At 41.2% G+C, this 25,828-nt stretch overlaps 1 protein-coding gene and 1 long non-coding RNA gene across 2 annotated transcripts in view; one reads left to right on the top strand and one right to left on the bottom strand.

Annotated features, from left to right (window-relative positions):
* Nucleotides 1–502: 502 nt before the first annotated feature.
* Nucleotides 503–1,948, bottom strand: LOC115502905. Its single transcript, XR_003965228.1, has 2 exons — nucleotides 1,545–1,948; nucleotides 503–682 (listed from the first exon to the last, which is right to left on the bottom strand). It is a non-coding gene; the product is annotated as an uncharacterized LOC115502905 (long non-coding RNA).
* A 1,231-nt stretch (nucleotides 1,949–3,179) lies between these two features.
* Nucleotides 3,180–25,828, top strand: part of N4BP1 (NEDD4 binding protein 1) — a 50,770-nt gene continuing 28,121 nt past the window's right edge. The window contains exon 1 of the mRNA XM_030297630.1: nucleotides 3,180–3,392. Within this exon, the coding sequence (XP_030153490.1) occupies nucleotides 3,195–3,392 (198 nt within the window). The 5' untranslated portion in view covers nucleotides 3,180–3,194. The remainder of the gene's footprint in view (nucleotides 3,393–25,828) is intronic.

Below are 25,828 nucleotides of genomic sequence, written 5' to 3' on the forward strand. Positions count from 1 at the left end.
GGTGTTGGTTGCAGATAAAGGCTTGTTGTCATTATGGCATAGCACGTATGAGCACCCCAGCACAGAGTCAGACTGCCTGGATTCAAATTCCTATTCCCACCACCTCACTTACCAGCTCTGTGAAACATTTTGAGATCTCTACATTGCTTCTATGTCCTCACTTTTAAAACAGGAGTGATAGGGGCACCTGGGTGGCTCAGTTGGTTAAGCGTCCGACTTCGGTTCAGGTCATGATCTCACGGTCCGTGAGTTCGAGCCCCGCGTCGGGCTCTGTGCTGGCAGCTCAGAGCCTGGAGCCTGCTTCAGATTCTGTGTCTCCCTCTCTCTCTGGCCCTCCCCCATTCATGCTCTGTCTCTCTCTGTCTCAAAAATAAACATTAAAAAAAAATTTTAAATAGGAGTGATAATAATAGCAACCACCGGTGGCATTTTAGAAGGTCAATAAATACTTTCTGCCCCTCCTGCATTCAGAACTGAGAAATAAAAGCAGGCGTCAGACAGGTAGAGATCAAAATGTCATCTTTATTACTGACAAAGCTGGACTGGAGGATGTGGCTGAAGTGGAAACACTTTACCCAGTCACTGACACAGTGAGCAACCGCAGACGGCAGACAGCAGACAATTACGTGTACCCTCTCTGAAAGCCACTGGTCTGTGGCATCAGATAAGTCCTCCTCCTGCCCTGGGGAAGAGTAAGGGAGAATTAGATGGAAGCTGGATGTGTTCCTACATGCTTGGCCCTGCTGGGGAGGGAATAGAGTAGGAATTCACCCCCCCCCCACCTCCAAGAAAATAGGTGAAGGGGAAATAAGTGATTCCCTCAATCACTTATTGAGGGATTCATGGGATTGTTATGGATATTAAAGAAAAACAATAGGTAAAGTGTTCAGAATATAGACTCCATAAAGGTCTCATCCTTGGCATCAATTGTCCTGAGCTGGTCAGACTAGCCAAGATAGGCAAGGCTGATCAACTGAGGAAAGTTGTGGTTCAGAAATTGCAGGACGCAAGGGAGTTTCTTAAAAAGGGGATTTCTCTCTCTCCCTCTCTCCTAGTTCCCTACACTCAGGAAACCTTGAGAGTTCCCTAAAGGGAAATGCTGACCAGATATGAACTGGCAAGTCTTTTAAACAGGGGGAAAAACCCAACAGCTGTATCTCTGGTAATACACCAATCCAGTGACTTATGAACACAGTATAATGGCCTAGCTTTCTTTTATGGTTGTGTGCGTGTGCACTACTTTTGCTGGTGTAGGACGAGTTTTTGTTGGGGGAGGAAAAGGAGCTTTGTGTACTTCTCCAGGCAGCCTCTCCTCACCACTTATAATTAAGCAATTAAGAATCACTGGCCAGGAAGTCACTGGGAGCAAACAGGAACAACCCTGGGAAAAGCCTTGTCCAATCAATGAACAATAGCAATTCCATTTAAGGTGAGTGCAACAAAAAGACAGGAAATAACACGTGTTGACTCTAGCTTTGGGTGCAGTCCATCAGCAAGGCCATCCTCACCACCTGATCTGCCTCAGCCAATCTCAGGTCACCTACCTGATGCAGGAAGGCTGCAGGTTGTGTAGACACCAAGGGAAAAGCCCAGGAAAGAAGGAAGTTGTTGGTCTGTGAGCCTAGTGGTTCTCTTCCCTGTGCTGAGTCATCTCTTATCAGGGCACCAGGGAACCACACCTGCCTAAATTTCTGAGACAGACGGAAAACCCCAGCAGCCTGGATCCCTAAGAGGTTTTACCTTGGGTAATCCCTCTTACCAAGGCCGTTCACCTTTGGCATTTCCAACTGTAACATCTTTAGATCCCCTTCTTTCTCAAGGGGAAATCTACAAAGATGGAGGGGGCTCCCAGGCCCACAGGTTCAACATGGCTGTATAATCCATACAAAGCTTTTCCATGAAAATGGAACCTTAAATGTGTTGCTAATTTATCAATAGTAATAGCTAATACTTAGTGATCACTTACCATGTCCATGAACTGTAGTAATTTCACAACGAGGTACTATTGTCCACATTTCACAGATAAGGAATTAAGACACAGAGAAGTTAAGTAATATTCCCATGACCCTTATCTATCTACTATATTCAGGACATCTAGCCCAGAGCAAGGAAACCAAAGTTTTATCTTACACAATCTGTTTTTATGGACTCAGAGAATGTAAGATCTGGAAAAGCCTTTGAAGATAACTGAGCGCAACCCCTGATGATATGAGAAAACAGAGCTGGAGAGGGGTTAGGGTGTGTTTGTTCAAGTCCCACAGTAAAATGGATGAACCCCTAATCCCCTCTACTATAACACACTCTCCTCCTTCACTCCCAGAAGAAATCACTCTCCTCAAATTTTAAAATCATTTCTTTGTTCTTCAATTCTCCATACTTTTTATTGTTACCATTTTAACTGAAAGAACAATAAATAGGAAAGAAAAGATGGAAGGCAATGTAAAGGAAGAGAGAAGATGGGTACGAAGATTAAGATAGAAAGAAGGGCGGGTGGGACAAATGGGGAGAAGGATGAGGGAGAAAGGAAGGAAGGAAGAAAAGAAAAAAGGAAGGAAGGGAGGGAGGGAGGAAGGAAGCTCTAAAGAAGGAAAACCATCTGCCTATTAATTACTGAGAAGCTTGAAAACTCAATTGCTAGAGCCTTAGTTTGCGGTTCAAGATGTCTAAAGACAAACCAAATCCCTTGTGACACTGATTCAATACCAACAACTAGCTCAGAGCCTCAATTTCCCCATCTATAAAACCAAAGATTCACTATCCACCTAGTCCCCGAAAGCGTTGGGCCTCACCAAAGAAGGCCGCCCATGCCCTTCTCCGCCGCAGCCGTCGCTCTGCCCTCAATAATCATGGCAACCGCGCGTGACGTAGAGTTCCGTCGCCTCCGCCTTCCCTCCCTCTACTGGGGGGTGGCGACCATCAATGACGGAGGTTGGCAGGGCGCATGCGCGGCAGCGGGGCCCGGCCCGCGGCGGCGGTGGCGAAGGGGCGGCGGGGTTCACTACCCGCAGTAGCCAAGCTGCGGCGGCTGTGTCGGTATGGTGTAGCTGGGCCTGCGGGCAGGCGGCGGGCCGCGGGCGGGGGCGAGGCGGCCGCAAGGGCCGACGCCGCCTGACTGGCTCGGGTGTAGCGCCAGCACGCTGAGGGGGCGTCGCCGCCGCCGGCCCCCGGCGCCGCCGCGGGAGGCCGCGCCCGCCATGGCGGCCCGGGCGGTGCTGGACGAATTCACGGCGCCCGCGGAGAAGGCGGCGCTGCTGGAGCGGAGCCGCGGCCGCATCGAGGGCCTGTTCGGCGTGAGCCTGGCGGTGCTCGGCGCGCTCGGGGCCGAGGAACCGCTGCCCGCGCGCATCTGGCTGCAGCTCCGCGGGGCGCAGGAGGCGGTGCACAGCGCCAAGGTGAGTCCCGCTGCCGCCCCCGCCCTCCTTCCGCGGCCCAGCCCCTGGGGCCTCGCCTCGGCCGGGCTCCCTGGGCGCCCCCACCCCTTTTCTCCCTGCTCCGTGTGGGTACGCAGCGAAGCGCCGTGGTTAAGAGCGCAGTTTCCAGAGTCCATGGACCCGCGTTCTCAGCTCTCGATCCATGTGACCTTGGGCTAGCGGTTCAATCCCGGAGCGCCTCAGTTTCCCCATTTGTAAAGTGGCGAGGGCGAAAGTACCTCTCTCCGGAGGGCTGTCGCGAGGTTTGGAGTAGGTGTTATTGCAAAGCGCAGAGCGCAGTGGCTGGCCCAGAGTGAGCGCGCTGCGAATGTTGCCTGTTGTTATCCGCCCCCTGGCCCTCGGGATGGTGCGCGCAGGGCCTGGTAGCTAGGCCCGCAGCCTCCTTGTCCACCACTTCAGCCACCTCTCTCTTCCCAGGCCTCCAGTACAGGGGTTCTGAACTTTTTGGGATTTCAGCCCCTTTTGAGAATCTGACAAAACTATAATAGTAAAATACGCAGAATATCAAGAAGAGATAGGAATATTTAACAATAGTGTTAAAAAGTATTGTTTCTTGTATTGAGGAACACATTTAATGGTTATAGGTCGTAGGACGAGCATAAGCTGAACACTTCATAAGGATTACCTAATGCAGCCCTTAAAAAATCCAGTGAGGTAGATTTTATTATCTTCCTCTCTCTAAATTAACAGCTGGAGAAACTGAAACTCTGCAAGTGGTGACTCACCTTCTCTCAAAATCAGCACTTCAGACTTATATCTACGCAACACCTTCAACTACTCCCCTTCCTCCCCGAGCCAGGAAACTAGCAAAGCGCAGCCCCCCTTCTCACGTATCCAAGTTTCTCCAGGTCTTTCTGTCCAGTAGGTGCGGGAGCCAGGATTCAGACTTAGGGCCCTTGTTCTTGCTACCTGTCTCCCAAATGATGAGCCCTCTGGCTGGGAACAAAATGATCCTCTTTCTGGCATCCTACTTCAGGAATTTCACAGTGCTCTCAGAATTGGATCTGCTGTGACTCCTGACTCCCTCTTAGATTAAAAAAAAAAAAAAAAGCGCCTAAATGCTTTTTGTTTTAATATCTTTGGAGGAGAGGGGACACTTAACTGTGTGATCTTTCTCCATAGCATAACTTACTACATTCTAGATGTTGAATCAAGTTTGCTTTCCTGTGCTTAATTTTTTTCCTAACTTGTAATTTTTTTTTTCAACGTTTATTTATTTTTGGGACAGAGAGAGACAGAGCATGAACGGGGGAGGGGCAGAGAGAGAGGGAGACACAGAACCGGAAACAGGCTCCAGGCTCCGAGCCATCAGCCCAGAGCCCGACGCGGGGCTCGAACTCACGGACCGCGAGATCGTGACCTGGCTGAAGTCGGACGCTTAACCGACTGCGCCACCCAGGCGCCCCCTAACTTGTAATTTTTAACTTCTGAGTCCCCTCTTGTTTTTCTCCCAGCTGCCAAATTTCTTCACACTCCCCAGGGCTAAAAGGTGTGACATAACTAAGTCTTATTAATGCTTCTGTGAAATCTCTTACATGCACTCATTCCTCTTCATTGCCTTTGCTGCTGTTAAGACCTTCATTTTAGGTATGTGCGCCTCCCTTACTTCATTGCCCTCACTCCAGTCCCTCCTCCCCCACCTCCCTCCTTGCATTAGACTGAACTGTCCAGGGAAAATTCTTTTCCTGCCCTGGGACCTGCTAGGGCCTCCTGTTGCCTATCTCATTCACTCCAAACTCCTGGAGATTTACAAAACATTTACTAATCCAGTCCCACCTTATTTTCCCAATTCTCTGCCATAGCAACCCTCAAGCTTAAACCACTACTGTTGTCTGACTAGTCTCACTGCTTTTACTGTGTGCTTCACCTGCTCCCAGTTCAGCTTTACTCAAGACTCACCCCAAGTGTAGAAAGTACTTATTTTGCTGTACAGAAAAACCTGGCATGTTCTGCTAGACCCTCCCAACTCCAGTTCTGTTGCCTGTCCTGCCACACAGTTTAGGATAAGCTATTTGGAAAAGGTGTGTCTTACAGTATCTCGGTAGTGGGTGTCACCCACCCATTTTGTGTTTGCTAGGTGTGTTACTCATAATCCAATCCTCCCACTTGTAAGAAATTCTTTTTCTTTTCCCTTGAGACTCATGGGTAAGAGTTGAATGCCACAGTTACATTCTTTTGAGTAAGAGGAAACCATTAACTTAAGAATAGGAAAGCAGACTTCAACATCAACAATATTTTAAGTTGTGGAGGAGAAGGTTTGGGGGAAGGAAGATTTTTTTTTTTTTTTTTTTTTTTTTTTTTTAAAGAGAGAGAGTGCAAGCAGGGGAGAGGGGCAGAGGGAGAAAGAATCTTAAGCAGGCTCCACACTAAGTGCAGAGCCTGACAAGGGACTTGATCCCACAACTCTGAGATCATGACCTGAGCAGAAATCGAAAGTCTAGGAGGCTCTACTGGCTGAGTCATCCAGGCGCCCCAGGAAGATTAAGAGTAAATAAGAATTTTTTTTAACTAGCTGGTAGAGCTTCTGATTAAGATGAGGACAACTATTCTGGGTCTCTTCAGGCAGGTTACTTTGTTTTCCTGCTTTTAAAATGTTAAATCATGGGGCTCATGGGTGGCTCAGTTGGTTAAGCGACCGACTCTCAGTTTCTGTATAGGTCACAATTTCATGGTCGTGAGATTGAGCCCCACATTGGGTTCCATGCTGGGTCTGGAGCCTGTTTGGGATTCTCTCTCCCCCCTTCTCTCTGCCTCTTCCTGCATGTGCACTCTCTCTCTCAAAAATAAATAAATGTTAAATCACTACATTTAGCTCATGTGAGAGTAGGGGAGAAAATGAGGTTTAGTTAGTTAGGGTTCTATTGGCTAGAGAGAAAGGGGGCTACAGGTAGAAACTGACAACATCCTGGGAGGTTAAAAAAAAAAAAAAAAGGCACATCCTCTGTAAAAGTGGCCACTTTTGTGAGAGGAGAAATTTGTTGGCAGAAGCAGCACCTGAGCTGGGCTTTGAAGCGTCATCAAGATTCCCAGATGGAGGTAATTGTGAGCAAAGGCTAGAAGCCCCAAAACATGTGGAGTGTCTTGGTAGGAAGTGTCAGAGCCTCAAGGGACCCAAATGCCAGGTTAAGGCATTGGGCCTTAGAGTCAGTGAGGATTTTTGAGAGAAGGACTTGTCTGAAACTCTACTTGGAGGCAGGAAGACCCACCTGTGGAAGAGACTTTGTTTCAAGCTGGACATGGATGGGTGACAAAAGTTTTCCTTGGGATTTGGCAACTGAGTGTATATAGGGATTAAAAGAGAGGTTTTAAGCCTTGATGTTAGGAAGGATGGTGGATAAAGTTTGACCTGTTGGTGAGGCCAGGTAGCCAACATTTGAAGAAAACTTATGTGCCAAGAAGTACAGTAACAGTTGCCTCTAGACCTCAAGTAATTCACAGCCTAGTAGGGGACACAAACATGGAAACAAATAGTATAGTATGATACATGTTAACTATTGAAGTATGTGCCAGGTGTTAACAGTAATACAGGAGAGAAAGGGTTGCTCTGCTAAATTGTGTGTAAAGGATGAACAAGAGTTTTCCAGAGGGAAGAGCATGTATAAAATCACAGGGATATGAAATAGTGCCAGTTTATCACTGATTTCCCAAGTGTAGGAGGCAATTGGAGGGAGATGGGCAGAGGTGGAAAGGGGCCAAGTCACAAGGCACGTGGGGAACTGTTGAAGAACATGGATTTTACCAAGCAGGCGGGCAGTAGAGACTCCTGGAAGGGTTGTGAGAACATGAGTGATGCCATCAGATTTACATTTCTAAGAAATGTCTTCACTGAGAGTGTTTATACCCCCAGGTTTGTTCTCCTCAGTGTGGTCCATTGCTCGTTTGTGATGATACAAGGACAGATTGGGGGTGGTTAGCAACTTTTGTAGCAATGTGATATTACCAGTAGGGCCAGATTGTCTGAAAGAGACAAAAACCAGTAGAGGTCATTGTACGTAGGGGCCCAACAGGACGGGGTTGAGGTAAGTGGTGGCAGGAGTTAGGAATCAAAGAAGGCTGAGGACTGAATTTCAGAGAGATAGTGGAAGTACTGACTAGATGCTGCCTCATTCACAGATCAAGGATGCAATGCCTGGTGAGATCCATGGAGTCAGGCAATGGAGGCCAAAGAGATCTCAGCCCTGAAAGTGAGAAATTAGAACATTCCTTTAGCTCTAGGAGCTACAAATTCCATGCTCCCTGAGTCCAGGCAGGGAGACTGTACATGGAAGTGGCTGGTTGGTAGGGAGGAACTGGTGAATAAGGTGCTTGTACCCTGTGGGAGAGGGTAACTGCCAGTGCTTAGTATTAGCCACTTACATAGTATGGGCCCAGTGATGTCTGAGCTCATTATCCAAGAAAAGCCAGGGGCCTGGGTTTTATAATGTGAAATCTGTTTTGGTTTTTTATGAGGCAACTAATTTATGTTTTAAAAACCATGCATGCTGTGAATTATATCTCAATAAAAATCTTGCATTAATATATTCTTTTTAAAGTATATATTCTAAAAGGCAACCATGTGTGCTAAACAAAACATGTCAGTGGACCAAATTCAGCTTTTTAGGACCTCTTGTTTAGATACAAGAGACAGGATGAGTGAAGATACGCTTTCTCCACTCCCCCCCTCCCCCCAATTTGGGAAGAGGGTAGTTGAACACCTTAATGGCCTTTAATAATTGTCTCAGTGAAGTAGAATACCAATTCCTGCCTCGAGAGGGAGGGTGAGAGCTTGAAGACAGTGGTGTATGTTAGGGTGGACGCAGCAGAATTTTTGGAAGTGCATTGGAGAAGAACAAAAAAGGATTGGAACTGAAGTAAGAGTCAGGGAAAGTTAGATGGCCTGAATTTATAGTATCACTTGGTGCAGGAATTCTCCAGCAGGTGATGATTTCCCCACTCTGGGTGTTGGTGAAGCCAACACACCAAGCACTAAAGTAATCTAAGGTGTAATTGAACAAGGCAGGATAGGACCCCCGAAATGTTTCTGAATGGTCAGCATTAGCTACGACAATCCAGACATAATACAAGACTTACCTTCTACTTTTAGTGAACTGCCAGCCAGAGAGGTTCTGGCAGGTGAAGGTAGAAGGGGCATAATGAACTGTGTGAACAGTGTAAGGAATAAGACCTTAGGCCCTGTCCTCTCCTAACCTCATGGAATCATGTAAATAGGGCAAGTTCAGGGAGTATTGGAAAATTTTAAAAGTTGTCATTAGGGAGGAATTGCAGAGATCAGAATCTTGGATACGGAGGAATTCCGAGAAACCAAGGAGAAGTGCCTCAGTGGTCTGTGTATGAAGTAGAAGTATTCCCTTCAGCTTGGAAAAGTGAGAAGATAAAGGGGATGGAAGTGTGAAGCATCGGGAGATAATACATTGATGCGGTCAGCAAGGTCCATAGCAGGGATTTGAGTGCTAAAGTTAGTTGGTTGATTCAGGAGCCTGTCCTGGAGGTTATTAAACAAAAGAAGAGTAATGGAGACAATGGCATGGCTACTTATACAGTTTCTCCATGAACGTTTAGGGTGGTAAATTTGCTAACCACAACTGCCCATCAGTTGGTGGGATTTCAGGCATTACCTCATAGCAGTTAGTGGCCACCACAAGCCATTGCCAGAACACCAATCTGATGGACTTCTAAGAAGAATAATTTGGAGGACTGATAAATCTTACACATTGAAATTACAGTACACCCAAGAAACTATGTTAAGGTAGACTAACATCTGACCCATTTTAATTTATGAGGGAGAGAAAAAGAAGGGGTAAGAGTGTCATATGAAAAGTTGGTGATTATCCTTTATCCAACTTTGAGTTTTAACTTAATGTATTTGTAGCATAAGAGAGGAGAAAGGGTAAAGAAAATGGAAATCCAGTAGAAGTGGCCTATTACTTCCTATATTGACTCATAGGGTTAAAATGGACACTGTATGGTTTCATTTCCTTTTCTGTTAAGAGAGATTGGTACTTGGTTTCATGAATGAATTCTTGAACAGTAGATTTGTTCATGGAGGAAATAATTTGTAGATGTAATAATACTGGGTAGTGACTTGGAGTTTTTGTTTTGATTTTACCAGAAAGGAGAGGGTGGTGGCCTCTTTGCATTTCCTAGAATGATTTTTTTTAATGGTGTTTTTCACTATGGTTGTGAAAATCATCTTAAGAAACGGTGGTTTGTTCAGTTTCTTTTTATGGTTAATATTTTGGGGTTATACCAGAATGTCGAAATAAGGGATACTCACACTGGTTATACTGGGGTCAAAGTGACTGCTTATGACTGTAGTTTCCTCTTCCCTCTCTACCAGTAGTATTGTAGGGTTTTAATTAAATCAAGGACAACATCATGTTCTGTGTTGGCTTTTTACTAAATTAATATATAATTGCATAAAGTATGCAGTCTTGCATTTGGAAAACAAAATTATGGGGGAGGGGAATCCTTACAGTAATTGATTAAAGAACTGTTTTTTAAAAAATAAGTTATGTTATTTGGAAACAACATAGGAAACTTCTTTGTTTAAAGAAACTGAATTATTTGTATTTGTTATTTTAAGAGGTTCAACTTAGAGAAGGTGTTTTGTTCAGTCTCAGTGCTGAGAGAATTAGTAATTTACTTTAGTTGATGAATAAGGAGATACATAGTAAATATTTTAGACCTTGTGGACTATACAGGGAATCTGTCTTATACTCTTCTCTTTTTTTTTTTTTTTTTTTTTTGCCTTTTTTACAACCTTTTTGAAGATGAAAACAATTCTCACCCTACAGGCTGTACAAAAATAGTTTGGAAGCCGGGTTTACATTGTCCAGAATGTAGCCACTACCACATGTGGCTGTGTAGATTAGTCAAAGTTCAATGAAATTAAATATTCACTTCCTCAGTTGCATTTCAGGTACTTGTTGGCCACATATATCTAGTGTCTACCAGCATGGACAGTGCAGTTACAGAACATTTCTTCATTTTGTCTAAAAGTTATGTTGGACATCACTGCCCTAGATGTGAAATAATCCTTGATTGGGTCTCCTAAACAATTCTCTGGTATGACAATGAAAAAATATGCAGCCATTCTTTTACCTTATTTCCTGAGTTTCTGTAATTTTTGTTGTGTCCTTCGTAATCTTAAATAACTTCCAAGGTTTGCTTTCTTATTTTTAAGTTTATTTATTGTGAGAGATGAGAGAAAGCACAAGTGCGAGGGGGCAGAGAGGGGGAGAGAGAGTCCCAAGCAGGCTCTGCATTGTCTTGTCAGCACAGAGCCTGATGCGGGGCTGGATCTCACAAACCTTGAGATCATGATTTGACACAACTTAATGGTGTTAAACTACTTAAGATATACATAGTACCCCCAAAGAAGTGAGCTAATTTTAGCATCCTTCTTGTTAGAAGATAAAAGACAAATCTTTGTGACTGATTGCCCAGGGATCTTCGGAAAACCCCAGTGATAGTTTATGGGTAAAATGTTTTCAGAGTGGTGTACTGCACAGCAATAGAAAAGAACACATAATTGATACATGTACTACCATGGATGAATCTCAAAGATATGTTGAAAGAAGACTTCCATAAGAGTATATATATTGTATGATTCTATACATGTGAAATACTAGACAAGGTAAAACATTTTTATAATTATGGTAAAAAATCAGAATAATTAGAACAGAACAACTGGAAGGGGACGTTAAACATAGATTGAGAATTAGTGATACTAAGGAATTTCTGTTCATTTTGTTGGGTGCCATAATGACATCTTGGTTATATTAGAAAGCCTATATGTGTATGTGTTTAAACTGCACTTGGTGGCTGACTCATTTGGAAATTAATGATGTATCTAAGGAGTATCCCTTAGTTAACCATTTACTATTAGTTCAATCAAGGTCTTAAAGTTAACTAAGGCTATTGGAAATTATGCTTAATCTGACAACTGAACAGCATATAACTTCTGATATTACAAGTTGAATATGTAAGCTTGTATTTTTCATAATCATAAATATGACTAATCATGAGTAATATTACCTTATCTGACCAGCAAAGTTTAGGAAGTTCAGATGTGTCTCTTCATAGAAAAAAAATCTTATTTTTAAAAACCATATATGCATGCATTGTACACTACACTGATGAAATAGGAAAGGGACACTTGTTTTTTTTTTTTGTTTTTTTTTTTTTATATATATGAAATTTATTGACAAATTGGTTTCCATACAACACCCAGTGCTCATCCCAAAAGGTGCCCTCCTCAATACCCATCACCCACCCTCCCCTCCCTCCCCCCCCCATCAACCCTCAGTTTGTTCTCAGTTTTTAACAGTCTCTTATGCTTTGGCTCTCTCCCACTCTAACCTCTTTTTTTTTTTTTTTCCCTTCCCCTCCCCCATGGGTTCCTGTTAAGTTTCTCAGGATCCACATAAGAGTGAAACCATATGGTATCTGTCTTTCTCCGTATGGCTTATTTCACTTAGCATTACACTCTCCAGTTCCATCCACGTTGCTACAAAAGGCCATATTTCATTTTTTCTCATTGCCACATAGTATTCCATTGTGTATATATACCACAATTTCTTTATCCATTCATCAGTTGATGGACATTTAGGCTCTTTCCATAATTTGGCTATTGTTGAGAGTGCTGCTATGAACATTGGGGTACAAGTGCCCCTATGCATCAGTACTCCTGTATCCCTTGGATAAATTCCTAGCAGTGCTATTGCTGGGTCATAGGGTAGATCTATTTTTAATTTTCTGAGGAACCTCCACACTGCTTTCCAGAGCGGCTGCACCAATTTGCATTCCCACCAACAGTGCAAGAGGGTTCCCGTTTCTCCACATCCTCGCCAGCATCTATAGTCTCCTGATTTGTTCATTTTGGCCACTCTGACTGGCGTGAGGTGATACCTGAGTGTGGTTTTGATTTGTATTTCCCTGATAAGGAGCGACGCTGAACATCTTTTCATGTGCCTGTTGGCCATCTGGATGTCTTCTTTAGAGAAGTGTCTATTCATGTTTTCTGCCCATTTCTTCACTGGGTTATTTGTTTTTCGGGTGTGGAGTTTGGTGAGCTCTTTATAGATTTTAGATACTAGCCCTTTGTCTGATATGTCATTTGCAAATATCTTTTCCCATTCCGTTGGTTGCCTTTTAGTTTTGTTGGTTGTTTCCTTTGCTGTGCAGAAGCTTTTTATCTTCATAAGGTCCCAGTAATTCACTTTTGCTTTTAATTCCCTTGCCTTTGGGGATGGGGACACTTGTTTTTAAATTAGCATTAAAATTATCAAATCAAACTGACCTAAGGATTATTTTTATTACATTCTTGGAATTCTAGGAATACAGATTTATGTAAAAGTTTGTTACTCTCTATAATTATAATTCTCTATAATTAGAACAGAGGTTCTTTAAGAATCTTTTTCATCTAGGGGCGCCTGGGTGGGTTGGTTAAACTCCCGACTCTTGCTTGATCTGGGCTCAGGTCATGATCTCATGGTTCATGAGTTCGAGCTCTGCATAGGGCTCTGCCCTGACAGCACAGAGCCTGCTTGGGATTCTCTTCCCCTCTCTCTGCCCCTCCCCTTGCACACATGCACTCTTTCTCTCTCTCAAAATAAATAAACTAAAAAAAGAAACTTTAAAATCTAATTATCTACCCCTGGAGGTAGGAATATATTTCACACTCACACCATGAGAAATAAAGGCTTTTTTCATTTTCTAGATACAAACATTCAGAGAGCTTTCAGTTATGTTCCGTAATCTTAGCTACAGGTCAAAAGTAATCCAAAAACACAAAACTGGTCCAGATTTCAAAAAGGCTGTTCTTTCAGTGGTGCAGAGACGTGTACTTACACAAACAGAAAAACAGAAGACTAAAACCAGATTTTTTTCTAGCCTCTCATCCAACAGAAAATAGATCTATTATCTACTGACAGATCACCACATGGTCACAGTGTAAAATCAGATTCCTGTAGTCTAGGTACATATATACTAAGGGTATAGTTGAAACTGACCTGGTAGTGTGTACCCACCGGTGCAGGTGTAAAAAGGGACATGTAGCCAAGAACTGTAAAGCAAAGACAAAATCAGAGGACTAAAGAACAAAGAAATACCACTGGTAAAATTCTCTTCCTGCTTGGGATTCATGCTGGAACCCAAAATGAAACATGGTTGGTTTTACACAACTTATGTGGTCCTCTTTTTGAGCCACTCACGGCTCCAAGCAGGTGAGTCCACTTGGATATCTCCATGGGTCCTATAAGCTGGCAAAGTGTAAATTAACAAAACAAACAAACAAACAAACAAAACAACTATAAATGTGACTTTCAGACAGGTAACTCATGAATGAAGGAACCAGCAGGAATGTAAAACTGGTTCAGAGAGCATTTGAAGATCTGAGTATTTATCTACACTAAAAACAGAATGGTGGAGTAAAATTGTTTGATTAGATACAAATTGGCTTGTATGTTTCAGAATAGTATAATCATATTTTTTCTACCAAATGAAGGTAATTGACATCTCTGGTAGACCACAAAAATCTGCATTTTAACATGTAACATCACGGTTCGGGCCCCAATGAATAATGAATAATGTGCCAGACAAAGGTGAATTTCCCAGAAGATTTAAATACTCTTTGGGGAGGGCCAAAGAGAGTGCTCCATTATGATTAAAAGGCCATCCTTTTTGCCTTATTTAGAAATATTTAAACTGGGTGCTTCGTGGCTCAATCAGTTCAGCATCTGACTCTTGATTTCTGCGAGTCCCACGTCAGGCTCTGCACTGATGGCTCAGAGCCTGCTTGGGATTTTCTCTCTGCCTCTCCCATGCTGGCTGGCGTGCGTGTTCTCTCTCTCTCAAAATAAGTAAATAAGCATTTTTTTTTTTAAGTATTTAAAACTTTTCTTAACATTATGCAGACTATTAAAATGGAACCCTACCCCCGCTTTTGGTCATTTTGGCCACTTTTCTCTTACAGTGTTACCCACATCGTTGATACTAGGCTGGATGTCAACCTGTGTTCTCAAACTTCGTGATTTGTTTGAACGTGTATTTGTTTTGACATTTATTGATTAGTTCTGGGTTTCTCAACAGTGGCACTATTGATATTTTGGGCAGAGAATATTTTGTTGTGGGGGGTTGTACTCTGCATTGTAGGATGTTTAGCAGCATCCCTGACCTCTGCCCCCAAGATGCCAGGAGCACCCCATCAGTTCTAAAAACCAGAATGTCTCCTGACATTGCCAGTGCCCCCAGGAAGAGCAAAATCATCCCTGGTTGAGAACTGCTATGTTAAATAACCAAGGCCAGTCCCCGCACCGTCTAGTAGAATTGTGATAAATGATGTAGTTCAAATAATGAGATAACTGTTGTGTGTAGGAAACATTAACATCTCCCCCACCCCATTTTTGGAATGTGATTTTTGGATGAGTGTAAGGAAGGAAATGTTAAATAAGGCTGCAAAAATTAGAAAATGTACCAAAATCCAAGCCACAGAGGACTTTGGATATGGTTATGAGGATCTTGAATGATTAGTTGTACGCAGTGAGGACCTTTAGAAAGTTTTTGAGTAAGGAAGTGAAACCGGTGTGCTTTCACACGTCACTGGGGTGTTATGTGATAGAGGGTGCCCTAAGGGGTGTAGTGTGATAAGTAAGACTGGCAACAGAAAGAAGGGTTTAGAGTTGGGTGCAGTAATATTCATATGAGACAAGATTTGTCAAAAATTGCATGTGATGAGAAGAAAAGAACGTTTTGAATCTAGGCAACTGTGTTTCAATTTCAAGGGACCTTGGACCAAAGACAAGTGGAGGAGAGCTGTGGGCTCTGATTCAGATAATTAAGTTTGAGACACTTGTGGGATAGTCCAGTAGAAGTGCCCAGGAGGGGATGGATTGTCTGCAGCCTTTCCAGTATTAAGGGCTAGAGATGGAAATTTGGAATTATCACCATAGATGTAAAAGTTACGGTTGGAACCTAAAGAGTGTGTGAGTATAATTGAGGGGAGTGTACCGGGATGGAACCTTGGTGAAGGCATACATTTAAGGTGCAGTAGGAGATAGCAAAGGATTTAGGGAAGTAGTGAAAGATAAGAAGTAGACAGCTAGTGGTATCTTCAAAGCTTGGAGAGGAAATAACTTGTCAAGGAGAAGCTGGTCAATGATATGGTGCTACAGAGATTCCTAGTAGGAGATTGCAGAGAAGGGCCCTTTGCATTTGACATTAATTGTTATTGTTGGCATTTGAGAAAATGATTTCAGTTTGAATGGGAGCAGAATCCAGATTTCAAGGGGTTGGCAGTGAAATGGAGTTTAAGCTACTTTTTTCAAAAAAGTGTGAAGATGAAGACAGAGATGAAGCAGTCCCAAGCATAGGCAGTGGGGCTACAGGAAGTATTCTGTAGGGTCAGGGAAACCAACACAGGTTTGTAGGTGGGCAGGGATGAGTAAAAAGGGAGTGATGAATGAAGACCTAGGAAAGGGGCATAGCTTTGAAACAGAAGGAAGGAGAATGAATTCATGAAAGGTAGAATTTTTTAGGTGAAAAAGGAGAAGCAGTTGAAGGGCTTCACAAATGTTGGCCTTTGAGCTCTGATGAAATAATTTCTTTTACTGAGAGTGAGAAGAGTGACAGAAATGAAGTTTTGGGACGTGAAGACATTATTTGGGTAAGAATGAAGAATAAATTCATCAGGAATGCTGAAAGTTTGGAAGCTGTAGAATTTCAGAGATTTACAGGTGTAATGGGGATGAAGTCTAGGGTAGATACTGAGTGTGGCCTCTGGTCCTGTTTCCAGAAGTATACTCAGAGTGAGTGTGCAGAAAGTCCTTCCCTTCGGAGTTGTTAGGTCACCCCTCCTGGGAAAGAACTTGGTAGACATTTTAGAAATGAGATTGAAGAGAAAGATGGGACAAAAAGCAGATGTTAGAAGTGCATTGGGAAAATGGTTAATATGGTTATTAATAATTTTATAGCAATATTGTTAATATAGATAGCCAGATAGAGACCTAAATGGACTTGTTACAGATTTGTAGATTAATGATATTAAAAACGCTTGTTTTTTCAGGGTGCCTGGGTGGCTCAGTCGGTTAAGTGTCCAACTTTGGCTCAGGTCATGATCTCATGGTCTGTGGGTTTGGGCCCCGTGTCAGGCTCTGCTGACAGCTTGGAGCCTGTTTCAGATTCTCTCTCTCTCTCAAAAATAAATAAATACTTAAAATGCTTTAAAAAGAAAGCTTGTTTTTTCTAAGGCTTGTAAGGTGTTTCTAACTTATACATAGTCTGTAGGACTCAAGTATCATTGTCTAAAAATCATATTACTCCTACTTTCTTTTCTCTTAGAGATGATATACAGCACCATTTATTCAAGAGTCTCCTAAATATAAGAAATCTTTAGAATCCAGAAGTATGCAACTAGAGATGAGAACTACTAGTCTGAACCGTTTTGGAAATCTCTCTATAATGTATCAAGAGCTTCCTTGCCTGTATGGTTTCTTTTTCTTCCATGATTTGTGGTCCACTTGAGTATCTTCTGTTATGTTGTGCCAGGGTGCAGTTATGCTCCTGGCAGCTGCCAGAATGTGTTAGAGCCGTGCTCATCCTAGCTGATCTTGAGTTGCTATGGCTTTTAGCCATTATGTCTTCCTTAAATTTGTTTTTGCACCTGTGCTGTCAGTTGTCATTTGCTGTTACGTGCTCTGCAGGTATGTTATTCCTTCTACACTTTGAATCAGCTGCTTCAAACCATATGTGACCTGGAGACAAGCTGACAAAGCCCCTTACATGTGTGCCTGTAATAAGAGATAGTAGGTGGTGAACTGTGGTGTCGAGAAACCTTTCCCCAAACCTGTGGACTCTTGAATAGCCACTTTGATCTTTTCTGTGTTTTTTTTGTTTTTGTTTTTTGTTTTTTAATCTACGTTCTCAATGGCACAGGTTGCCAGCAGCTTCTGTGTGGATTCTTGAAATGTTACAGTAGAGTTGAGAAGAGCTGAGTTTGTAGAAGGTAGAATAATAGAAAGCATTTTGCTATATGAAAGGGAAGTTATTATTGTATGTATCATATGCTTCCCCCACCCTTTTTTTCCCTGAAAAGCCTGAATAAAGTAAAACAGAATATGAACATTGCAGGATAGGGGAGACAGTTTTTGATTAACATTTAAATGTTCCAATACCGAATACAGCCAAATGCAAAGGATGGGTATTTGGGTCCACAGATGCTTATCAGTGCAACTGATGGCCAGACATCTAGAATGTAGTAATACTGTACACTTGTATACTTCATTGTTCACTTCTGAACTTGAAAATAAAAATCAATTTGTTGCTACTTAGTAATTCACAAGAGTAAATTATTGATGAAAAAATGAGTCTGGATCTCAGGGGATAATTATTCATTTCTTTTGGGAGTACACACATGCACAAAGTTTTGTGCGTGTGAAGTTTTGTGCCTGTTAGTACAATTCTCCCCCAAAACAGTGCAGTTAGTCTTGCAATAGTAGTTTTAGTTATTTGGGGGATAATGTCAGCTCTGCTTGTATTGGGCATTTCTCTGCCAGTCTTCCTGGTCCTTACAAACTGAAAGCCACAGGAACTCTCCTGAGGCCCTCTATGATCTCAGAAGATCCAATTTTTACTTGATTTTTTTTCTCTGAAAAATAGTAATCCAAATAATATCTGGATGTATCCCTGAGTATATCACTTGCTGTGAAACGATTGTGTAAGCAATGAAAAAGTATATTGATTTGTTTGTAAATAACACATCAGGTTCACAATTTTATTTTGTGTAGGTTCAAATGTATAAAATTAAGTTTATAAAAACATATGGGCTTTTATGATTATCATTAAACAAATTACATATTGGAAATCTCTACCTTTTCAATTTTGCTGTGAACCTATAACTGCTTGAAAAAATAAAGTCTTTTAAAAAATTGAAATCAGTGGGGGGTGGGAGGGAGGGAAGGGTGGGTGATGGGTATTGAAGAGGGCATTTTTTGGGATGAGCACTGGGTGTTGTATGGAAACCAATTTGACAATAAATTTCATAAAAAAAATAAAAAATTGAAATCAGGATTATCACTAGTCTTGCAGCTACCTGTCTGTCTCAGCATCCAGTTTAATTTAAATTTTTTAGTTGCATAGGTTTGAGAACATCCTATATCATACAGTTAATTAGTTATAGCTCTTCTTGCAGATTATACCACTCCAGAAAAGTAACAGAAATAATGGAAAATGTTTGTTTCAAAGATAAATCACTCATAATATTTCATAACTGCTAACATTCTTATATGTCAGAAAAGAATCAAGCTACAAATTAGGGCCAGGGCACCTGGGGGGCTCAGTCTGTTAAGCGTCAGACTTTGGCTTCAGGACACGCAGGATCTTGCAGTTCATGAGTTCCAGCCCCGCGTCAGGTTCTCTGCTGTCAGCACAGAGCCCACTTTGGATCTTCTGTCCCCCTCTCTATCTGCCCTTCCATGGCTCGTGCACACCCTCTCTCTTTCTCAAAAATATATAAACATTTAAAAAATAAAAATTAGGACCAAAGCTCTCACTAGTGGCATCACAGCATGGTATGCATCTACTTTAAAATTTTTTATTAAAATTAGGAAGTAAGGAGTATACCAAAATAATACATGCACATGATTAAAACAAAAAATCAAGAAGTACTGAGGGTTTTTATTAGAAAGAATAGCAGTCCCTTGCTTCTGTCCCTTCCCAACTTCCTAAAAGCAATTACTTTTTACTGTTTTAGGTGTTTGTTTTGATGGTTATGTAAATAATTATAAAATACTGCTATTTCTTATTTTAGACACTATTCACTTTCTTTAAGATAGATGAGCTGAAACTACCCCCATTTTCCCATTTGCTATGGTCTGAATATTTGTGTTCTATCAAAATTTGGGTAGTGAAATCCCAGTGCCCAATATAATGGTATTAGGAGGTGGGGCCTTTGGGAGATGATTAGGTCGTGAAGGCAGAGCCCTCATGATGACATTAATGCCCTTGTAAAAGAGGCCCAAGAGAACTCCTTTGCTTCTTACACCACGTGAAAATACAAGGAGTCTGCACCCTAGAAGAGAGCCCTCACGGGACCACACTGGCACTCTGATCTTAGACTCCTAGCCTCCAGAACTGTGAGAAATAAATTTCTGTTGTTTCTAAGCCACCCAGTCTGGTATTTTGTTATAGCAGCCTGAATGGACTAAGACACCAATATAATCATCTTGTTTTTAGCTAAACCAAGAAATGGTGTTTATATAATTACGACTTATGTAAATATTACTGCAAAGCCCAGTACTGTATTACATTATGTTTTCCTTCTGATACAGCTTATAATTTTTCCTGTAATTTATCTGCCCTGTTTTTCACCTACTTGTGAAATAAATACATCCCTAATATTATACAAATACTCCTTTATATCTGCTATTCATTGAGCCTCCTTTTCTGGGAGAACGCCACTTGAGCCACTTTTCTTCCTCCACTCAGCTAGTTTCTCAGTTTGTTTGCTGCACAACTATAGTCTTTGGACTTCTATTTGCCAGTCTTGGATTGAATTTACTAATTACTTCATCTCCCTTATTTCTGGTGGCCTTCATCTTCAAATATTTTTTAAGAAAGCAATGCATGGGACTAATTTTCTCAGCTTTTAGCATGTCTAGAAATGTCTTTAATGTGGATGGTACAGAATTATAGATTGAAAATCATTTTCCCTTATAATTTGAATGCACTGCTATCCTTTTCCCCCCAGTCATCCAGATTTCCTGTTGAGAATTTCTCACATTTTGATGGTCATTCTTTTATACATGCCCTGTTCTCATCCTGCCCCCAGGATTTTTTTCTTATGGGCCTTTAAAAAGTAATCATGCTTGAGGAGCCTTGGTGGCTCAGTTGGTTGAGCATCTGACTCTCAATTTTGGTTCAGGTTATGATCTCACAGTTCATGAAGTCAAGCCCTGTGTTGGGCTCTGTGCTGACAACATGGAACCTGCCTGGGATTCTCTCTCTCTCCCTCTCCCACTGTCTTCCCGGCCCCCAATCTCTCTAAATAGATAAATAAACTGTTCAGAAAAAGTAATCATGCTTGGATATTCTGTGGACCCTTCAAGGTGGGATCTGTGTGCTTTAGTTCCCAAACAAGATTTGATGTAATCTTTTCACTAATTATACATAAGGTCTTGTGTATTTTAGCTCCAAGAAGTTATTTTTGTTGTTTCTTTATTAAGTGCCATTCTGATTTTTTTGGAATGTCAGTTATTTGGATTTCTGATATCCTGGATGGACCCTTAAAAGTTTCTTTTCCCTCACAGTTTTCACTTCCTTGATTGTGGTACTTTTGGAGAGATTTCTTCCACTTTGTCTTTCACTTCTTCCGTTGACTTTTAATTTGGTCATGATATCCTTAATTTACTAGTACCCTTATTTTGATTATTTGTCTCCTTTTTTAGCATCTTGATTCCTGTTACATGAATTCATTATCATCTCATATCTTTTTGAAACCACTAATTAAAATTTTGTTGAAGTTTTCTTTCCTACCCTGCGTTATCTAGTTTCCTCCAGTTTTCCTCTATTTTATGTTCTACTTTATTGTTTTCTTTCATATTTGAGATTTTATCCTGATGTGGGTGTTTTTTTGTTTCATATGGAATCTGAAAAAACAGTTTGAGGCCTTGTGTGTGGGCAGGATTTGTTGTTAATAGGTGGGCTTTACCTTGGATCAATTCAGGAGTTAGCCCTTGTTTGAGAGGATATTTGTTCTAGAAGCCTGGAGAAACCTCTTCTTTCCAGGTTGGCTACTAGTTGCTGGCATTCCACTGAGTGGGTATGATCAACATTTTCTCAACTAGTGGCTGCTCAGAAGTCTAAACGGTATTTGACTCATGTGAATTTAGCCATGTGCTCACTTATGCTAAACAAGCAGCATTACTTAAATATTAACAGACAACAAGGAGGTTCTGATTCTGAGTAAGATAGAGCAAGTGTACTCTACCCTGTCACTCCTACTAAATTAGTTATAAAACCTGGACAGATGCATGGAGTAGCTATATGAGGATGCTGAAAAGTAAAAAATACGACTAAGGAAGAAAACCATAACTCAGAGCACCACAAAATCGGTGGTGAGGTTGCCATTTTTTCCTGTCTTTTGTCCCCAGCCTGAATTCAGTGCAGCTCAGTCTGCAAATGGAAATAAGCACCAGGGCCTAGAGAGAGCAGTAGGAGAAGCCGGCTAGCTTGGACTCCAGGGGCAAAAGAGGGAGCACCTAATAGAAAGCAAAGGCCATTTTTTTCATTCTAAGGCACACCAGCTTCCAAACAATCCAGTGATGGTGGCAGTGGGAGCTGGTAGGAACCAAAGTTCTAAGGGAGAACTTTCCTCTTCAATTGGTGATGTTGTGGTCCTAAGAGGATGGAGCCAGCCTTAATACTTTTACTTTCTGTGTCCTTCAGATGACCCAGGCACAGCTGCAAAACTACAGGGCAAAAGGGGGTAATCAAAGTCCCAGCTTTCTGACTGGAGGATTGAAAAAAGAACCTCAGGGAACCAGAAAGCACTAGAAAGAGGGAAGAGGGAGCAGAGAGGGAGGAGCTCAGATAAGTGACTCCATAAAATTTGTTGATGACCTCCTGGGTTTAATCCCTAAACAGCGCATGTGGATCTACTTTTTATCAGCATAACAAGGACTTTTGATAACTGAACTAACAGAAAAACCACCATCTAGGCCCCTGACTGGCCTCTGGTAGCACTCAAGTGGACTGGTACAGGTAACACTGCAAAGACTTTACAAACTGAATTGATGCTACAATCATAACTTACTGAGCACTGGTTACAGCTTGCAGCCTAAATCTAACTAGGTCAGTTACCTGCTAGAACAGAGGTATCAACATTCATCATAGGATTTAAATAAGACTCAGAATCTCATAATATTCAAAATGGATACAGCACAAAATTACTTGGCATGTGAAGAACAAGGAAAATATCAACTGTCACGAGAAAGGAAAATATCAGCTCTCATGAGAAAAGACCACAGACACCAATGCCAAGATAGCAAAGATGTTAGAATTATCTAACAAACACTTTAAAACATCTATTATAAAAATGCTCCAACAATCACAAATACTTTTAAAACTAATTAAAAAATAGATTCAGCAGAGAAATAGAAGATACAAATAGAAGAACCAAATTGGAAAGGTTAGCGCTGAAAAATACAATAACCTAAATAAAATTTCACTGGATAGGCTTGATTTTAAAATGGAGGTGACAGAAGAGTCAGTGAACTTGAAGATAGAAGACAGAAGTTATCTAATTTGAATGAGAGGAGACAAAAGAGTGTGGCACTAAAAAAAAATTTGGAGAAACAATGGCCGAAGACTTCCAATATTTTATTTTAAACGTAAAACTTAAAAAGCTCAGTGAACACAAACAGAATAAGCTCAAAGAATTTCACACCTAGACATGATAACCACAGTGCTGAAACTGAAGACAAAAACTATGAAAGCATCTAGAGAAAAACACATGTAGGGTAGCAGCAATTAGAATGAGTATAGGTTTCTCATAAAAAACGATAGAGGCCAGAAGTGGCACCTTATTTTTCAAGTGGTGAAAAAAAGAACCAAAAATTCCCTATCCAGTGAAGTTATTCTTTGAGAATGAAAGTGAAATAAAACATAATAAAAATTCTTGGTTGAAGAAAAACTAAAGTTGTGAAATCATTGCCAGTAGCCTTCGCCAAAAGAATTGGTAAAGGAAGTTCTTCAGACAGAAATGATAACTATCTGGGTAAATATAATAGATTACTTTCTCCTCTTGAGTTCTTTAAAATGAGTTAAAAACAATTTATAGTATTGAAAACAATTTATAGTATTGTCTGATGGGATTTCAAATGTATATTCATATAATTTGTGAGATAGCTATAACATACAAGGGAAAGCAGAGAGACTAGAGACCAAGGGTAAAGGATGATGGTGGTATTCTAAAATTTGTACCCGCAGGATTTTAAGTTAGGGAAGTGACTGATGGCCCAGAGAAATCAATGCAACTGAAAGAAGATTTTGATTATTTACATTTCCCAAGAGAAGGGGGCATACATCACCACACTGGGCTACAGGTAAAGCACTCAGAGTTTGGTCAGGAGACAGAAACAGGAGCAAGGGGGAAAGAAAGGCAAGGCAGGACAGGATAAACAGTTTAAGATTGGCTTGTTTGGATAATTTCAGTGGGCTTTCAGACATAGGGTCTGCTCTTAGTTGTCTGGTTCCTGGCCCAGGCTTGATACAAGGTAGAGGAAATATTGGCTTAGTATGTGAGTTAGATAAGGAGATGGGCATGGGGGCGCAACACTGGATCAGGCAGTCTGCAAAGGAAAGGCATGCTCCAAGCAAGTGGCCCACCACTGCTAGAAATGAGCTAGCGCCTGGAGATTAAGTCTCTATTCAGGTCTGAAAGTCCTCCTACGATGTCAAAACATTATAAGATATAAAAAAATATAAAACATGAATAGTGCAGATGGTAAGGTTTATACATTCTCGAAATAATAAAATATTGACTTTGAAGTGGATCAGTTATGTTATAATTGATAGCATAACTACTTTAAAAACTATATAAAGAGATACAGTAAAAAATTTCAATAAATAGGGGTGCCTGGGTGGCTCAGTCATTAAGCATCTGACTCTTAATTTTGGCTCAGGTCACGATCTCACAGTTTGTAAGATCGAGGCCCACATCAGGCTCTGTGCTGACAGCAAGGAACCTGGTTGGGATTCTTTCTCTCCCTCCCTCTCTGGCCCTCCCCCATTCACATGTGCTTGCTCTCAAAATAAATAAACATTAAAAATTTTCAATCAGTAAATTGTAATACTAAAAAATGTTTGTATAATGCAAAAGAAGGCCAGATTGGGGGAAAAGGAATTAAAAATAGGGAACAAACAGAAAACAAGTAAATGGTGGACTTAAATCCAAGCAACAATAATTTCATTAAAAGTGAATTGTGCAGGGCCCCTGGGTAGCGGTTGAGCATCTGACTCTTGGTTTTTGGCTCAAGTTATGATATCACTGTTTATGGGATCAAGTCCTACATAAGGCTCTGTGCTGACAGTGTAGAGCCTGTTCAGCCTATTCTCTTTGTGTCTCTCTCTCTCAAAATAAATAAACTTAAAAAAGGTAAAGTCCCAAACGTTTAACAACAACAACAGAAATGTGAATAGTGTAAACACACCAATTAAAAGACAGATTGTCAGAATGGATTTAAAAAATATATAACCAAACTATATGATATCTTCATGAAAGTTATTTTATATATAATGATACAGGTAAGTAAAAAGGAGGGTAAAACATACTGTGCAGTTACTAATCAGAACAAAGCTGGAGTGGTAATATTACTGTCAGACAAAACCTTCAGAGCAGAGAGGAATATGTACATAATGATAAGAGGATCCATTCACCAAGAAGACATAAGAGTGCTTAAATGTGTATATTCCTAACAGTGGAGCTGCAATATATGTGAAGCAAAACCTGGGAGAACTGACAGAAGAAATGGACACAGTTATAATTGGAAACTTCAGCATTCTCTCTCAACAATTGATAGAACCATCAAGAATATAGAAAAACTCAACAGCATCATCAACTGGGCTCAAATAGATGTTTTTTTAACACTCTGCCCAGCAGCAGCAGAATACATGTTCAAGTGTCCACAGAACATCTATCAAGATAGACCATATCCCAGGCCATAAAACAAATCTCAACCAATTTAAAAGAATTGAAGTCAGGGGCACATGGGTGGCACAGTCCGTTAAGTGTCCAACTCTGCTCAGATTATGATCTCACAATTCGTGGGTTCAAGCCCTGCATCGGGCTCCCTGCTGTCAGCACAGAGTTCGCTTTGGATCCTCTGTCCCCCTCTCACTCTGCCCCTACCCCACTCTTGCACACACATGCGCTCGCTCACTCGCTCTCAAAAATAAACATTTTTTAAAAACTTGAAGTGTGTTCTCTGATTACAAAGCAATCAAACTAGATAGAAATCAGTAACAAAGATAACCAGAAAGTCTTCACATATTTGAAAAGTAAACAACACTCTTGGATATTGAATAATTTCAAGAGAAATTTCAAAAATAAAATAAAAACTTGGGGCGCCTGGGTGGCTGTTGGTTAAGTGTCTGACTTCAGCTCAAGTCATGATATTGCGGTTTGTGAGTTCGAGCCCCACATCAGGCTCTGTGCTGACAGCTCAGCCTAGAGCCTGCTTCCAATTCTGTGTCTCCCTCTCTCTCTGCTTCTCCCCTGCTCATGCTCTGTCTCTCTCTCTCTCAAAAATAAATAAACATTAAAAAAAATAATAAAAATAAAAGTGAATATACAACACATCAGCATTTGTGGGATGTAGCTTAATGTAGAGCTGAAAGAGAAC

Source organism: Lynx canadensis, chromosome E2 (genome assembly GCF_007474595.2).
Source record: "Lynx canadensis isolate LIC74 chromosome E2, mLynCan4.pri.v2, whole genome shotgun sequence".
NCBI classification, from domain to species: Eukaryota; Metazoa; Chordata; class Mammalia; order Carnivora; family Felidae; genus Lynx; species Lynx canadensis.